A 17,972-nucleotide genomic window follows, 5' to 3' on the forward strand; every position below is an offset into this window, starting at 1 on the left:
GGGGGGGGGGGGGGAAGGAGAGAGAGAGAGAGAGAGAAGCAGGCATTCTCACCATCCTACTGCCCTCGCATGGAATCGTGAGCAAAGTGACTGCTGACGGCACAGAGACAGGGTGGCGGGACACTTCCACCCAGCGCCGTGGGGCGTGTCACCCAAGAGCGAGAAGAAATGGGCAGCTCAGAGGGTCCAGGGTCTATATACTGAGACAAACGCCATTTTCAAAGGGTGTGGTCCAAACAGAGGCAGCTCTGTCTCTCCTGAAACCCCCCTTCATCCCCAGCACCGACCTTCTTTCTCTGCCTGGAAAAGCCCTGCTTCCTCCCGGAGCTGGGACACAGGAATCCAACGCTCCATGTGACAAAAAGCGTGAAATCTGCAGGGATGCTACAGATGCCTCCCCCTGTCATACTGGGTTGTCTGCTTCTCTTAAAGAGATTACAGAAACTATGTTTGAAAGCTCCCACTCCCCCGAAGAAACATCCAGCACATGTTGACATTTATGAAGTAAATTATGAAGTAAACATCAGCCCGAAGTCTAAGTGCACCGTGACTGCCCCACACTGGGACCGTCAGCCCGCCCGCTGACAGCGGGAGCCCAGCGTCCGCTCCGGCCAGGACCTGGGACGGCCCAGGGAAGAAGACACCCGCAGGGACCCGCTCCCCGTCCCCGCGGGGCTCTCTCTCATTCGTTCACCTATTCGTTCTCTCAACCCCTCAGCAAAACATACCACATGCTTCCTGTGTTCCAGGCAGTGGGCTGGCGCTGGCCACATACACACGAGTAGGGCAGAGTCTCTGCTCCCAATGTGCTTGGGCTCGTGGAGACTTTCTTCTTCTCCCTCCAACAGCCAGTAGGTCCCCCTGGGGCCCCACTCCAGCTCATGGTCACCCTTCTAGGCTCCACACCTGAGCTGCTGCTCAGCAGCTGTGCAAGGTCTTAGTAGCAGACAAGAGGAAACGAAGTTGTCATTTCAGGGAACCAAATGCACTGCAAGGCTCTGGATGCAGTGCAAATAGACCAGGCCCTGCTCACAAGGAACTGTTTCAAAACAGACACAGATCACGATGATGATAAATAAGGGCAGGGGGTGGGGGTGGGGGGACAATGCCACATTTCGCAGAAAGTGTTAAAGTCACAATCAAAACCTATCTGAGGGGCACCTGGGTGGTTCAGTCGGATGAGCGACCGACTTCAACTTCGGCTCAGGCCATGGTCTCACGGCTGGGCTCGAGCCCTGTGCGGACAGCCTGCTTTGGATTGTGTCCCTCTCTCGCTCTCTCAAAAATAAACATTAAAAAAAATTTTTTTAGGGGCCCCTGGGTGGCTCAGTTGGNTGACCGACTTCAACTTCGGCTCAGGCCATGGTCTCGGCTGGGCTCGAGCCCTGTGCGGACAGCCTGCTTTGGATTGTGTCCCTCTCTCGCTCTCTCAAAAATAAACATTAAAAAAAATTTTTTTAGGGGCCCCTGGGTGGCTCAGTTGGTTAAGCGTCCGACTTCAGCTCAGGTCATGATCTCACGGTTCGTGAGTTCGAGCCCCGCGTCCAGCTCTGTGCCGAAAGCTCAGAGCCTGGAGCCTGCTTCGGATTCTGTCTCCTCTCTCTCTGACCCTCCCCTGCTCACACTCCATCTCTGACAAAATTTTTTTTTTCTTAAAGCCTATCTGATTGTGCACAGCCAAAAATCTGGACAGTTTCTGGGGTAAAGAGGCAGCGTAACAACACAACAGGGTCTGCCCTGTGGCTAGAGCTGGGCCACCCAGGGAAGGCCCAACCACAACCCCGGGCTGTCAGCCAGCACCTGCAATCTCCGCTCACCGAGACACTGACCCCCAGCTCTTGAGGCGAGCTGAAGACCAAGAAGCAAGAGTCAGAGATGGTAAGAGTTATGATAAAGGATAATGAGGACACGGGAAGAGAAAAGAAGAAAACAAACTTAAACCTATGATACAGGCGCTGTTGCTGTACTGGTCAGCTCTGTGACATTCTAACGAAATGTGAGCGGTCACTTTCAGTGACAGTGTTTCAAGTATGTCAAAGAATTTCATATGTGAGACTTGTGAAAAGTGTAAGTCAGCCTGCAATCAACATTCACAAGTTTGGGGAAATCTGAGCTGTTGACTTGATGATTTCCTGGTTGTGTAAATGCTTCGGGAATATGGAGGGAAATCCTAACTGCTGAACAACTAATAAACTGGACAGTAGACAAAGGGCATCTACTATGGAATGTGCCTTTTCAAGTAGAAAAAACACATGGTGGGGGGGGGTTGTAAGTATTACAACAGCATGGTGAATTTTGGGTTTTGTTTGTTCTAAAGAACATTCTGGTGGCGACGGAGGAGAGGGCAGAGGACAGAGGTCAGAAGCGACAGGACTACGGTGGGGAGAGTCTGGAAGCCATTCCCGTCCACAGCCTGCATTCCCCAGGCTGTGCGCTTGCCTAAACTATCCCTTCCACCCCCACGTCTAAACACCTGCTCTTCAAGAGCCAATTCAAGTGTCATCTCTTCACATCTTTCCTGATCTTCAGGCAAGTGGTTTCTTCCCCACAGAGCTCCCCCAGAGTGGGCTCCTGCACCCCAGCCCTTTGCACATACTGCCCTGCTTTACAGTTGCCTGGAGAGCCGTTTACACAGCTCTGAGTGCTCACTTAACACCAAGTACCTGCTGTCCTTTCTCTCTCTCCAGCTGCAAACTCTGTGAGGCCAGCCCAAGCCCCTCTGACCGACACCCGTATCTCCACTGGGCCCAGTACAGTGGCTGACGGTCGGCAGCTGTGAAGACCCGGGATGAAACACCTCTGTGCAAAACCTCCGCTGGCCCCCGGTGCCTGAGCAGCCCAATCCCAACTCCTCAGCGGGCGCTCGGGTGCCCAGCGATCCAGCCCAGGCTGTCTCCACAGACCATCTCCCACGTGCGCGCCGTACGCCAGCTGGAAGAGACGCCCTCGCCTTCCCCAAACCCGTCCTGCACCCTCTGCCTGTGCAGTGCCCTGCATGCGGGCTTCTCCCTCCCCACTCACCTCTGCCCAGCCAGCCCTGTGCACTGTCCTCCCCCAGGGCACACCTCACATGGCAGTTTCTCAACGGAGCCTGTCCTGGTTGGAGACCCCGAATTCCCCTCTCCACGGCATTCCCTCTCACTTTCCTTACAGCCTCACTGCATTCTCCTCTGTTTTCCAGTAATCTAAGTCTCTCTTCTGTGAGATTGTAAACCCTCAGAGGGCAGTCATCATACCTGACTTAGGCCTGCGTGACCTACGGCGCCCTGCAAGGTGCCTCATTGGCAGCACGCAGCCAGTGGTGGTCACCTGACAGATGAGCGAACGGATTGATTCCTTCCCGCTCTGTGCTTCCCCAAACCCCAGAAATCCCACCTAGACCGCTTTGGGACAAGACAGTTCTCTTTCCAAATCCGCATCCCACAAGGAGCAAGCTTTCAGAAGGAAGGAGGAACATACCAGACTGAGGCATGGTCCGCCGGGCTTTAGGCTCTTACCTCATACTCAAAGTCACCCCCCAGCGCCCCAATGTCCAGGTGCAGGTTCTTAAGAAGCTCACTTGAGCTGCAGACACTCTGAAAACAAACAGGATTATGAGGTATGGTAAGTCAAGAAAACTGGTCAGCCGAGGGTGAGGGCCACGAAGCTCCTCGGTTCTTACACTTTCTGGGTCAGACCCAGGAGGTACATAGATTGGGCAAGAAATGAAGCTGTGAGCTAGAAAATCACTTTACTTATTTTTAAAGCAGCAGAGCTCAGCTAAAAGGTGGAAACAACCCAAGTGTCTATCAGCCGATGGATGAACAACACGTGGCACATCAGACAACGAGTTGCTCAGCCATACATGCTACAACACGATGGTCCCTGAAAACACACTACGTAAAAGGCGGACATAAAGTGGCAGATATTGTAGGAGTCCACTTCAATGAAATATCTAGAACAGGCAAATTAAAGACAGAACACAGACTAGATAGGAGACCAGACATTGGGTGGGGGTGGGGGGTTACTGTTCAATGTGTAGAGAGTTTCTGTTTGGAGTTTCAAGCAAATTCTGGAGCCGGTTGTGGTAATGACCGTATTACACTGTATCACATTGAATTGCACGCTTAAAAGTGGTTAAAATTGTAACTTTCACGTTATATATATTTGACCACAATTTTAAAAAAATTCTTTTCTAAACAGGACAAAGGGTTTCCAGGCAGGAAGAGGATTCATCATTACCTGGTTGTCACTCTCTGCCTCATCCTCCTCGTTGGTCTCCTCCCCTAAAGCCAAGAAGCTGAGAGCTTTCTTGTCCTCGTGGATGGAGCCCAAGAGACCCTTCGTGTAATCAGAAGTCCTGAGACCCTGTGGAGGCTCCAAAGTAGAGAAGAAAAGTCAAGGGATGCACCAGAAAGACGTGTGGAAGGCCTGCCCCACTCTCTTGCGGTTTGGATGTCCCCCAGCACAAGTCCGCCACGTCCAGGAAGCCCACCCAGGTGATCCCAGCTCACGGTGATCCCTCCCTGATCCGACCCCTCCCGCCCTGGCTGCAAGGATGAGAGAATTAGCACTGTAGCCCCATGGCGTGGGCCCGTCCTCTGTGGCCCAGAGTCCACGTGCGGCACCACACAAGTGTGATTTGCCTTCCCGCCTGATTATGAACTCTGACGACTCGGCCCAGCCCTCTCCTCATCATCCATGGGCCACAGGTCCTAGCATGACACACGGAGGCCCCACAGCAACTAAATACACTGAACGCACACAAAAAAAACCCATTTACCAGTGTGAGTTCTCCAAGCTGACCAGACTCCGCTGAGCTCCCCAGGCTCACGCTTTGCGATCCACGAAGAGCAGAGGCCGGGGCATCCGTGAGGCCTCTTAAGGGAGCCAGGCCCCCAAGAGGGACGTGGACTGGGGCTAACGAGGAGCCCAGGGCCTGGGCAATACAAAACATCTTGTTACAAACCCAAGAAACCACATGGCTCCCAGAGTGTCGGAAACAGATATAAAAATAAAACATCTAAATCCTGCCCGCTCAGATTTAAACCACCTCCGTTCAGAGGCTGCTAATGAAACACAACATCCAGAAATTACCATTGTGCCAACTGTGTGAGAAATCACAGGCTGGCTTTGCTGATTCTCCTAACTTTGCTGCTAGTGCACAGCAAACGGTGGTCTCACATCTGGCAGATGCTGTGGAGGGCTCTGCTCCCCTTTCAGAAGCCATGTAGGAAGTGGGGGGGGGGGCAGAGGGAGGGCAGAGACAAAAGCCTCATCTACCAGAGCGAGGAGTCTCAATAGATGAAGTCAAAAACTGATGAACCAAGCAAAAGCAGTCTAAGCACATTATTTACAAATACGGAAGTATGCATGAGAAGAAAGCTGTCGCTTCTGGGGAGGGGTACACACGCCTTTTGGTACTATTTGACTTTCTTTGACATGGGCACATATAACTTTGATTAAAACAAATAGCAACTATGAAAAAAAATACATTAACGGCAAAAGAAGAGCTTTCTTTCCCCGCTCTACTGATGAGGAAGGTGGCTGAAGGAGCCCGGCCCAAAGGACCAACTGGTTTCCCGTTCTCCCGCCGGCCAAACGAAGGCTTAGGGCTAACGAGGACACAGAAAGAAACCAGGCTGGGAGTCAGAATTGGAGAGACCTCGGCACGCTCACACAGCCCTGGACTCTCAGTTTACTCATCTGCAAGATGGAGATGATGGCTGCCTTGCCATTTAAAAAGAAAGGTTTGTTGGGAAGTTCGAAAGAGCTCATGAATGTGAGGTCCGGGCTACACCGACGCTGCGGACTGGCTGTTACTAGAGGGCTTCACGCTGCTACAGTCTGGGCTCAGGAGCAGGCACAAGGATAGCATTATGGGGACAATTTACAAAGAGCTCTTTAAAATTCATTGCTCAAACTTAAAACATATAAAACAACACGTAACCATTCCTCTCTAACCCCACGGGCAACTAGAAGAGAAAGGGGAGCCCAGAAGAGGTCAAACTGAGGAAGTACAAGCGGCCCACCATCTCATCCATGGCGTAGGCTAAAAGGGCCAGACCACCGGGCGGGTTCTCCCCAGGACCCCTTTCTGGTGGGAGGGGCATCAGACACTCGTGTGAAAGTGGGGTGAACTCTCAAGCTTTTGAACACCCAAAGCAATGCCCAACAACCGGCCGCTGCAGGTACTTCTGTCAGGCAGAGAAGGAACGGACAGCGCTCAGGCTGGCCTACAGAGCCAGCGTCAGGTACCCGGCTAAGCCCCCTCCGTGCCATCTCTTGTTCTGCTCTCACAACCCGAGGCCACAATCCCCATAAATGGAGACTGGAGAGATCAAGACCCCTGCCCAAAGTCACAGGGCCAGCAAGGGGGACGTGGGGGCACAGACATGGGACTGAAGCCCAGAGCTATCTCTAAGCCAGTATTTTACACCACCTTCTGGCTGTGGCAGAAAAGCAGCCCAGAAAAGCTTCCCTGAGGTAACCTGGGGGCACACTGGACCCGTGCCTCCTGACTTCAGCCCTCCCAACCAGCCCCAGCATATCAGCAACCAAAGTCCCTCCCACACTGTGTTTGTGGAAAAGTACAGACTCCGAACATAGCTAATTTGCTAACGTGCTGGGGGCCTGAAGGAGGGAGACAGGCATGCTGAGGGCTTTGTTCTCCCAGGCCTTTACCAAATCAGTGGGTAGCAGGGAAATTACACATTCCTGGCTCCTAGCTGATCATCTTCTATAGCTGGCCATTAACTCTGACTCTGGACTGTGTGTGGCGTTGTCCTTCGGAGCGGATAAACTTGCTGCCATTGGGCTAATTAAAACGTTCAGGATCATCTGCAGCTTATCCGATATTTATAGTGCTACAGTAGTTATTAAAGCTAACAGAGAACCAGGGCACGCCAGCAATTAGAAACCAGAGGGAACAACCTCTGGTTGGGTAAAGCCACAGCTGGGTAACAGCAAAAGAAGATCTGGGGGGACTCAGAGTGACCCCTGTGATCTCTGACCCACCTTGGCTTCTTCTGAATGAAGACTATGGTGGGACTCCTTAAAGGGACAAAGGGGTCAGAATGACAGGGACAGCAGCATCCTCTGGCAAATCCCAGCAGTGGAGGAAGTGAGGGTATAAACGAGGTCTGTACAAGCCTGACACAGGTATCTCATATGGCTTCGGGGAGCCCCAGGAGGCAAGGAGATGCTGGGCTTCGGCCCCTCGGGACTGAATTGGTGTTCCAGTTCTGTGGGATTCCAAGAAGGGACTAAATTCAGAGCTTAGGGGTGGGGTATCCCCTTGGGAAGCCTCCGTCCATAATCACCTAAAGGGCAAGTCCTCCCAAATCCTGGGAAGGTACGTAGATCCTGGATGAGTGTCATGATCGGCGTCACCTTACTCACCCTCAAAACTGATCATCTGCAAAGCCTGTGACCCATCTGTGAAATACAGTTGGCTCTAGGGAAGAGAAGTCTAGACCCTCTGGGCTGCTATCTTACAGCTGGGTGACGGGTACAAGAAACGTGAAATACACATCAGCCCACCAGACGGCCTGCCCGGGCAGTTAAGGGATCAGCAGTTACGAGGGGAGAGCAATTAACAGGAACGCAGGCCTAATGGCTGAGTCAACTCAACCTGCTCTCTCCCTGCCAAGTTCACGGGCGCCTGCAGGCCACGCATGCCATGGAGCCTACCTGGTTGAGAAGCTGCGTCGCACCCGGCTCTGCAGCAAGCCCTCTGTCGGAATGCAGCTCGACTGGCCCCTCCCTGAGGGGGCTGCTGCTTGGCTGGAAGCAGGCTTGCTGACAGGCCTCCTGCCCGGCGGGGGCGAGAGCCACCTCCAGAGAACGCACCAGCACCTCCGGCTCCCAAGCCAGAGGCCTCGAGTCCCTCTCCATGGCTCCGATGGCCTCGTGCTCACCCTCACTAGACATCCTGGGAGACTTGGGCGCCATGCAGCAGACCGTGCTGCCGACAGCTCTACACGGCACCTCCTGCGTGCTCTCGGGCAGCCCCAGGCCCTTCAGCCGCTTGGAGATCTTGACCATCTGAAGGATGTGTTGGTAGAACTTCTGATCCTCAGAGTAGTCTTCGCCCTCAGAATGCTCCTTAGCAGAGCTCTGTGCGGGGGACCCCTGGAGCGCTAGGAAGGGGCCGGTGGGCTGAGCTCTGGGGCTGGGACCTGCCTGACCCCTGCCCCACCCAGAGCCCTGAGAGCTCTGCGGGTCCCAGGCGAAGTTGTTCACCTCACCCAGGATCTGAGAGCCAAGGTGAGAAGCCAGGCTGCTGCTCTCCAAGTCAGGCTCAGACTCACTAGGCTTCCTGTCTTCTTCGGGGGGCTCTGGAGACACTGGGGGTTGTCCCTTCTCACTGGTAGGGGACCCTCTGGGGGAACTCCCTGAAGGGACACTCTGGGCTGGCTCTAATGGCAGCGGATCAGGTGGCATTAGGAAGAGTTCCCGAGGTGGCTCTTTAGCTGAGGTCCCTGGAGCCTCAGGGTCACTGGGTTCTGTCTCCTTACAGCTCCCAGGCGCATCTGCATTAACAAGCTTGGACACCTGTCCCATCCACAATCCTGGGGGCTCTTTTCTCCTCCTCCCCCTGCCCATACTCCCGCCTTCCTCAGGAACTCCCTGCCAGCTCAGGCCTTTGGCTAGGCTACTATCTAACAAGAGCAACGGGCTCTTCCTGGCAGGTGGCGTGTGGTCAGAGGAACAGGGGGACCCGGAGGGGTCCTCCTCAGGGGATGGTGAGGGAATGGGGCTCTGGCTCTTGTCCCCCCCGGGGCCAGTGGAGCCCCATTTGGCCATGTGGTGGCCATGCTGCTCCCCTTTCAGCTGTGGGCCTCTGCTAGTTTCAGAAAGCTCTGAATGGACAGAGGCCTGGCTCCTGCCTTCCAGAACATCCTGCCCGTGCTGGAGGGGCCCGGTGTTCTTGGTGCCCAGAGGCTGTCTGGTCCTCAGTTCCAGATCTTCTATTTCAGGGTCTGAAAACCCCAGGTAGATTTTCTCTGTCAACTTCTGGGGTTTCCCCAGACCCTGCTGATCACCCAATTCTGTCCCGCACAGGGCCGGGGCCCTACCTAAGATTCTCTCCACGTCGGCAAAGATATAGTTGGTTCGGGAAGCTTGGCCTTTGGAGAGTGGCTGTAGCTTGCCAGGCAGGGTGCCCACGAGAGGCCAGGGGATGTCACCCAGCATGCATGGGCTCGTCCCTTTCTTAGAGGAGCCCTCACTTCTAGCCTGCATCTCTTGCTCTAGGTCCAGATCAGCAAGGCCAGGTGCTGGGACAGGGAACGAGCCGCAGAGAAAGGAAGGAGGTGGCAGAAGTCCCTGCTCAGGCTGTGTCTCCTAGATGGGTATATAAACATGCAGTGAAAACTGAGACAGAGCACTTCGGGTTTACACTTGCTACCTCAGCCCTGGGCAAGCCCTTAGCAGAAACCCACCCTCTACTTAAAGTAAAACACAAACCAGGAGGCGGGGGGGAGCCAAAACCTCCCTCGGGCTTCGTTGTTTTCTGGGCCCCAGTTTCCTGATCTATAAAGAGGAGGCTGGACCAGACCAACGGCTTACAAAGCTTGCTTCATGGAAACTGCAGGTTAGGTGCACACAGGACCACGGAGGCCCCAAGAGTGTACATGTCACGGGGAAGGGGCGTCATCAAGACCTATACCCCCAAGTTCAGCTGGGGTAGCTCCACTTCTTGAGAGGCTGGACCTCCACAGAGGAACTGCTCGGAAGACAGGGCTTCACTACTAACAAAGGTCTGAACCACCAACCAGATTACCCCTAAAGTATCATCAAGCTCTCAGTTGTGTGACTGGTTAAGTTTATAAAACCCGCCAGCCTTGCCAAGGACTACCAGAAATGGTCTAAGAAGGGAGAGAAGAGGGGAGACCCAGCCAGAGGGCTGCACCCTGGGAATTCCGTCCAGGTCTTCTAGCAAACACATGAATTGGCACAGCTCAGGAGAGGTCCACAGACTCAGAACCTCAGGGCTAGAGGAAGCTTGGAACGATGACGCTCACCCTGTGAACATTCACACTAGGCTCCGGCCAGCCTGTGCACGCACTCCTCAAGAGCGCCCAAGCCACCTGAGCCCAGCTCACCCTCCCGGCTCGGGCCTGCCGTCTAGACAAACCCAGGTCTGAGGCACTGTCCTGAGCCTGACATCCGGAGCCCAGGACTTTCCAATCATCCTCAGCTCCTGAAACCACAGAAGGAATCCTTTTGAACAGGGAGCTCCAAGTGCTCGGCCACACATCTAGACCTCGGCGACTCACCCCTCCACCCCGGAACCCTTGCTTCGTGCCCTCTCTCACCGTTACTCAGGCCAGAGCCTGTCCAGACACTGGGTAGTCCTGGGTTAGTGAAGAGCCCATTATCCACCTTCTGCCTTTCAAACACATAACATTAGAAAATTCAACCAATGTGTAAATTACTTGTCCTCTTTTCTCTATCTGAAGGGACAGGCTTGTCATCTTATTTCTTGGAATGAGGAGTAGCGATGGGTGGAGGAGGGGAGGGGAGAGTATCTGTGGAGCTTGGAAGTACTGAAAGAGATAAATTCATCAGCAACCATCTGATGCTAGAACTGACACCCTGAGAAGGAAGGAAGGGAGGGAGGTGGGAATCTTCACTGAAACGCAAGCACCAGGCACTGGTGGGAAACAGACTACAGACAGAGAGCAAATGGACTGGACAGCCAACAGTGTTGAAAGGGTATTCTCGGTGCTCCCCACCCAGCTGGCCTGGGCTCTCTCCCTCCTCAATGCGCCCCACCTGCACCCCGCCTGGGTGAAAGATGCCCTGCGCCAGTAGAGCCTGGGCCTCACATCAGCATGGCCCCGAGTCTTAGCTTCTCTACCTCTAAGCCCAGGGCAGTAACTCTGCCTCTTAAGTTTGGACATACTGGAGGGACAAATAAAACAATAAAGGGAAAGAGCACTTTCAACCTGGAGTGAAAAGGCTACCTGAGACCAAGGTGCTCGCACCACCATCAGACTTCAGTTACGCACCCCTACCCGAGGACGGCGGCAAAAAAGGAACAACCCATGGAAGTGGATAAAACCCAAAGCTTTCCTCTCTGAACTTCGAAGGCACTGGCTTTCTGACAACTGAACGATGGCCACACCTGATGTCTATGAATTTGCACCGCAGAACGCCTGGCTCTGAAAGGAGAAGACAGACACTCCCCTCACCTAGGTTCTCTGTCAATCGCCCAACCCCCATGCCCCACTCTGGGGAGAGGGGCGGCGGGCGGGGAGGGCAGATGGTATCACTTCTCAGACTGCCGCAAAGAACAACCCAAGGGGAGCGTGCTCTCGCTAAGCCTCCTACATGACATGTGCTTCCCGGAGCGGGGTGGGGGGATGAATTGTTCAGAGATGGTAAGAACTTCCAGAAGCTAAAACTAAAGGAAATTCTGCCGGAAGACGGGCATAACTGAGATGATGTACTATCAAGTGATCAGTGTTATTGGTGTTGTTCTGAACTTCCCAGCCGTGAGCACCCAGGGTTCCCAGTGTCCCCACAGGCGTCAGCCCCGGCTCTCCGGGAGCTGGCATCCACGGACTCACCAGCAGGCTTTTGGAGGTCTCTTTGTCCTTCTTGTCTTTCTTGTCCTTTTTCTTTTTCTTGTCTTTCTTCTTAACGGCTCCTGGAGTTGACAGCTTCCCCCGCTCCTGGATCACCAAGTTCCGATAGTGCTCGTCACACGGATGGTCCCACATGGACTGCCCGTTGGCAAAGTTGAAGTAGTAAATATCACCTGTGATGTCCTGGCTGTGGAGAGCAGAGGTCAGAAGTTAGTCCCTGCTCAGGTCCGAAGCTGCTAAGGAAACAAAGGAAGAGAAGAAAAGTGGCCGGAAGGCAGAGAAGAAGGAAGAACTGGGTGAGAGGGGCAGAAGGGGAGAGAAGACATGGGGGCGGGGGAAAACGACGCAGGAGAGGATTAACACAGAAGGAAAGGGTGCCTTTTGGCTAACGTAGGAGTTGACGCAGATAGGAACACAGGATCGGGATACCTAAGGACTTCTCTAGAAGAAGGTGTACAATCATTGGGGTTCCTAGAAATAAGCTTGGTTTGAGATGGATGAGTATAGATGCTATGGGATCTTAAAAGGTAAGTTTTAGGATCGACCTTCCTTAATATTTTTATAAATGGTCCAAGGCAGGAAGAGGCACTGTGATAGCTTTGGTTTTACAGAAGACTCTGAATTCCTAAGAAGGAACGATCCAAGCCAGTGGGGACCAATAATAGAAGGTGTGTTTCGTGAACCTGTGTTTCAACAGGGACAAGTCCAAAATAAGCCATTCATTCCAGCCACCATTATCAAAAATCCATTGGGACAGGTACATGGGGGAAAAATGCTATTCATCAAGGCAATACAAAAAGACACAATACCCAGGAATAAATCCAAAGTGTACAAAATCTTTATAAAGCTTTACTGAAAAGTCAGGAAAAAGAAAATAAAAAGCAGTTGGAAAGACAGCCCCTGTTCCTGAATAGAAAGACTCAAGGCTGGGGGCACCTGGTCGGCTCAGTCGGTGCAACATGCAACTCTTGATCTTTGGGTCGTGAGTTCAAGCTCAATCGCAATTCTAATAAAAGAGAAACCATGCAGAAGTAAGCAGGAAAGATATCAGGGATGAAAGACAGAAAGATAATAAATGACAGCTAAGCACAGGAGAAGAGGCTCAGTATCACTAAACGTCAGGGAAAGTGAAACTTACAGCCACAGTGAGATATGGCTTCCCACCCACACACGTGGCAATTACCAAGCAAGCAGAAATAACAAGTGCTGGCGAGGATGTGGGGAGACTGGGCCCCTCTTGCACTGTCGAATGGAAAAGGGTGTGGCTGCTGTGAGAAACACTACAGGAGTTTCCTAAAAATTAAGAACAGAGACCATAGGGCCCAGCAATTCCACTGCTGGATATATGCCGAAAAGGAAAGCAGGGATTCAAGCAGATATGTGTACACCCACGTTCAGAGCAGCATTACTCATAAAAGTCAAAGGGTGCAAACAGCCCAAATGTCCACTGACGAACAAACGAATAAACAAAATATAGTACATATATACAATACAGTCGTGTGCAGTCTTGGCAAGGAATGAACTACTGACGCCTGCCTACAACATGGATGAAACGCGCAGACATTATACCAAGTAAAATCAGCCAGACACAGAAGGCTGAATATCGTGGGTCCACTGACTTGACCTTGAATAGGTTAATTAACAGAGATGGAAAGTAGGTTAGAGATTCCCAGGAACTGGGGGAAGGGTAGAATGGAAACAGGCATTCCGTTTGGGAAGATGAAAAACTTCTGGAAATGGGTGGTGCTGATGCTTACACAACACTATGAATGTACTTCACGCCACTGAGCTGTATTATCTAAATATGGTTAAAATGATACATTTTACGTTATGTATGTTTTACCTGGGGGAAAAAACTTATAAAAAAATGTATAATTTCAGTGTGATAAAAGGAAGCATATGGAAAATTAAAAGACAGGAGACTGAGAGAAAATAGTAGAAACAGTAGTATAAGATTAATACACAGAAAAATCACTTTCACCTTGTCAACAAAAATAAAAAGCAGACAAAATGGCAAAGAATATAAATAAGCAAACTGCAAATAGATGGCCAGCTCAACTCTGAATGATTTGAGAAATGCAAATTTATATGATCAGGTATAGAGGTGCCTGGGTGGCTCAGTCAGTTAAGCATCTGACTTCAGCTCAGGTCATGATCTCACGGTTCGTGGTTTCGAGCCCCGCGTCAGGCTGTGCTGACAGCTTGGAGCCTGGAGCCTGCTTCAGATTCTATATCTCCCTCTCTCTCTGCCCCTCCCCTATTCATGCTCTGTTTCTGTCTCAATAATAAATAAACATCAAAAAAAACTTTTTAGTAAATGATCAGGTATAATTTCCCATACTTGGATTCACATTTTTTTGTATTGATCATTTTAGGGGGATTGACAATGTTTTAATTGATCATTCTTTTTAAGTAGGCTTCAAGCCCAATCCAGGGCTTGACCTCACAACCTTGAGATCAAGACCTAAGTTGAGATCAAGAGTCAGATGCTTAACCAACTGAGCCACCCAGGTACCCCTAACTGATAATATTATTAAATGAACAACCATATGTACCATTATTGGAGGGATTATTAACCTGTGATGGAAGATAATTTATGATTAACTAGCAATATTTAAATTCTGCACATCTTTTAACACATCATTTCAAATTCTAGAATTTTTTTCTATTTTTTTTTAAATAGTTTACTGTCAAATTTGTTTCCATATTAGAAATTTTTTCTGGGGCGCCTGGGTGGCTTAGTCGGTTAAGCGTCCGACTTTCGCTTAGGTCATGATCTCGCAGTTCGTGGGTTCGAGCCCCGCGTCGGGCTCTGTGCTGACTGCCAGCTCAGAGCCTGGAGCCTGNCAAAAAGGGGTATCTGGGTGGCTTGTCAGTTGAGCATCAGATTTTTTTTTTTCTTTTTAATATAATTTATTGTCAAGGTGGCTAACATACGGTGTACACAGTGCTCTTGGTTTCAGGGTTAGATTCCTGTGATTCATCGCTTACATACAACAACCCAGTGCTCATCCCAAAAAGTGGCCTCCTCAATGCCCAACACACATTTGCCCCTCTCCCCCGCACCCCCCACCCCATCAACCCTCAGTTTGTCCTCTGTTTTTAAGAGTCTCTTATGGTTTGGGGCGCCTGGGTGGCTTGGTTAAGCGTCCGACTTTCGCTTAGGTCATGATCTCGCGGTTCGTGGGTTCGAGCCCCGTGTCGGGCTCTGTGCTGACTGCCAGCTCAGAGCCTGGAGCCTGTTTCAGTCTGTGACTCCCTCTCTCTCTGACTCTCCCCTGCTCACGCTGTCTCTCTCTCTCTCTCTCTCCTAGAAATAAATAAAAATATTAAAAAAAAAAAAAAAGAGTCTCTTATGGTTTGCCTCCCTCCCTCTCTGTAGCTAGTTTTTCTCCTTCCCCTCCCCCATGGTCTTCTGTTAAGTTATTCAAGTTCCACATGAGTGAGAACATATGGTATCTGTCCTTGTCTGACTGACTTATTTCACTCAGCATAATAGCCTCCAGTTCCATCATCAGATTCTTGATTTTGGCTCATGTCATGATCTCTCGGCTCATGGGTTTGAGCCCCGCATCAGACTCTGCTGACATCGTGGAGCCTGCTTGGGATTCTCTCTCCCCCTCTTTCTCTGCCCCTCCCTCTCTCTCTCAGAATAATTAAGTAAACATTAAAAAATAAAGACACACATACAAGACCTCAGGCAACATGCTTACCCAAACGGAAGAAAACATCTGACTTCTCACCTGGTGTCAAATTCTCAGATGCCCGAAACAGAAAGAAAATGTGAACTCTGAAGAGAAGTGTGTGAACTGACAGGTCAAGGCTGGTGTTGGACCTGGATAGAGACCCTCAAAAACTGGTTTGTTTTGCTTCATTTTTTGAGGGAGGGGGAGGGTGGAAAGGGAGAGGAAGAGAATCTTAAGCAGGCTCCACTCTCAGGACAGAGCCTGACATGGGGCTCAATCCCATGACCCTGGGATCATGACCTGAACCAAAATCAAGAGTCCAACACTCAGCCGATGAAACCACCCAGGTGCCCCAAAAACCCAAGCTTTAATACTAATTAACGGACACAAAATATGGCCATAGGCCTTCATGACTTTGGCAACTAGGAACAAGACCCTTGTGTACCACTGGGCACTGAAGGCTGCTCGCTCCATGAAGAGAAGAACCTAGTGGGCAAGGAGGCAATCCAGGTGCAGGCAGGCAAAATCAAATTTCATGAAAAACTAAAACCTCAAGACACATGTAGACACAGAATCCAAATTGTGGTAAGGGAATCTCAAGTCAGAAAAGTAATGTAAAAAGGTAGTCCTGAACCCACTGAAAAATCCTTGGCATAAAGCTATCATAAAGTCACTCTACAACCTAGGACTATGACACAGAAAATGACTCTACAGAAGATAGATTCCCCAAACTCACAATAATTAACAAACCCCATGGGAGACAGTTCACTGTGAAGGGAAATCAGCGCCAGTGAAGAGAAACATTGGCACACAAGGAAACTTGGCATAGTACAATAATCAAAAAAAGACTAAAATTAACTACATCTAAAATTACTGTAGGAATAAAAAGAGTAGAATCCATAATGAAAGAACAGAACTCAGAAAAAAAAAAAAGAAAGAAAACAGACATATTGAAAAGAGCAAAACTTGTAAGAATCGGTAGAATCATTAAATTAGGGACAGAAAGGGGATGAAGAGAGACAGGGGTCCTTAAAGTAAGAAAGCACCCCGAATCCAGAACTTGGGAGACAAAAATGAATCCAAACATGATATGCTGCAGTGAAATTACAAAACAACGAAGATAAAAGTAATAAAAACGTCCAGTGGGGGGAGAGGGGGAGGGGGCATTTTACTACCCACAAAGGAACAACAAATGAGACCAAGAAAACATGTCTTTTTAGCAAAACCATAAGTCAGAAGATGAGGTACATGATATCGTCCCGAGGGCTCCTCATACTCAACACACAACTCTGTACTCAACCAAACTGTTATTCAGAGTGAAACCAAAGTGACGAGGGACACAGAAGACATAGACACATCTAGATATAAAACACATTGATAGAAAGGACACTCATAGAATGCTGTATCCAAAAATGAGAGACTATATTCTTATGGAACATCCCAGGAACATTTACATGAACAGGGTCACTTACTGAGCCAGAAACCAGATCTCAACTTGTAACAAATAATAGAATGAATAAAGAAAACTGGAAATCAGGAATAATAAAATACCCAAACTCTATGTACCTCATCCCCTTCAAACTATTTTTTAGAACAAAGATACTTAACACAATTTTACAAAATCAAATCCGATAGTATATAATCATGACCAAGTGGGCTTTATCCCAGGAATGTAAGGTCAGATTACCACTTGAAAAATCAATATGACTCACCCTATTAAGACCGAAATAGAAAAAAAAAAAAAAAAATCACATGATCCTATTAATAGGTACAGGAAAAACATGGGGTAAAATCCAATATATTTCTGATTTAGACCCTCAGCAAGCCAGGAATAGAAGGGGACCTCCTCATCCCGACAAAAGGCATTTACAAAAATCTCCAGCTTCCATCATACTGGATTCTTTAAGATAAGGAAAGAAACAAAAATGTCCGCTGTCACCACTTCTACTGTTAGAGGGTCTAGCCAGTGCAATAAGGAAAAACATAAAAATAAAAGGTACTCAGATTGGAAAGGAAGACGTAAACATGTCTTTTTCACAGAAGATGTGATCATGTCTGTAGGAAATCCTATGGAATCTACAAAACTATTAGAACTGACAGAAGTGAATTGAGCAAGGATCCCAGCTATGAGACCAATGTACAAAAATGAATTTTATTTCTATATAAAAGCAACAGGCAATATGAAATTTTAACATATACCATTAAAAATATACCACCATTTAGGAATAAATCTAACAGGAGCCCCTGGGTGGCTCAGTCGGTAAAGCATCTGACTTCGGCTCAGGTCCTGATCTCATAGTTCGTGGGTTTGAGCCCCACATCGGGCACTGTGCTGACAGCTCAGAGCCTGGTGCCTGTTTTGGATTCTGTGTCTTCTCTCTCTCTGACCCTCCTCTGCTCACGCTGTCTCTCTCTCAGAAATAAATTAAAAATTTTTTTAATTTTTTAATTAAAAGAAAAAGGAATAAATCTAACAAAATATGGGTAAGATGTGTACCCTAAAATCTATGAAACATTTCTTAGAGAAAAAAGTCACCCAAATATGTGGAGACAGACCCTGCTCAGGGGTTGGAAGACTCCATATAGTTTTAGAGGTCAAGTCTTCTTAAAGTGATTTATTGATTCAGTGCAATTCCAATCAAAATCTCAAGGAGATTTTTTTGTAGAAAATGACAAGCTGGTTCTCAAATTCATACGGAAGCACAGGGGA

At 49.6% G+C, this 17,972-nt stretch overlaps 1 protein-coding gene across 1 annotated transcript in view; it reads right to left on the minus strand.

Annotated features, from left to right (window-relative positions):
* CEP164 (centrosomal protein 164) overlaps positions 1-17,972 on the minus strand; it is a 65,064-nt gene that overhangs the window by 34,102 nt on the left and 12,990 nt on the right. The window contains exons 4-7 of the mRNA XM_077777895.1: positions 11,559-11,763; positions 4,763-4,918; positions 4,222-4,356; positions 3,498-3,575 (exon numbers count right to left, since the gene is read on the minus strand). Of these exons, the coding sequence (XP_077634021.1) occupies positions 3,498-3,575; positions 4,222-4,356; positions 4,763-4,918; positions 11,559-11,763 (574 nt within the window). The remainder of the gene's footprint in view (positions 1-3,497; positions 3,576-4,221; positions 4,357-4,762; positions 4,919-11,558; positions 11,764-17,972) is intronic.

Source organism: Crocuta crocuta, unplaced genomic scaffold (assembly GCF_008692635.1).
Source record: "Crocuta crocuta isolate KB4526 unplaced genomic scaffold, BGI_CrCroc_1.0 scaffold271, whole genome shotgun sequence".
Lineage (NCBI taxonomy): Eukaryota > Metazoa > Chordata > Mammalia > Carnivora > Hyaenidae > Crocuta > Crocuta crocuta.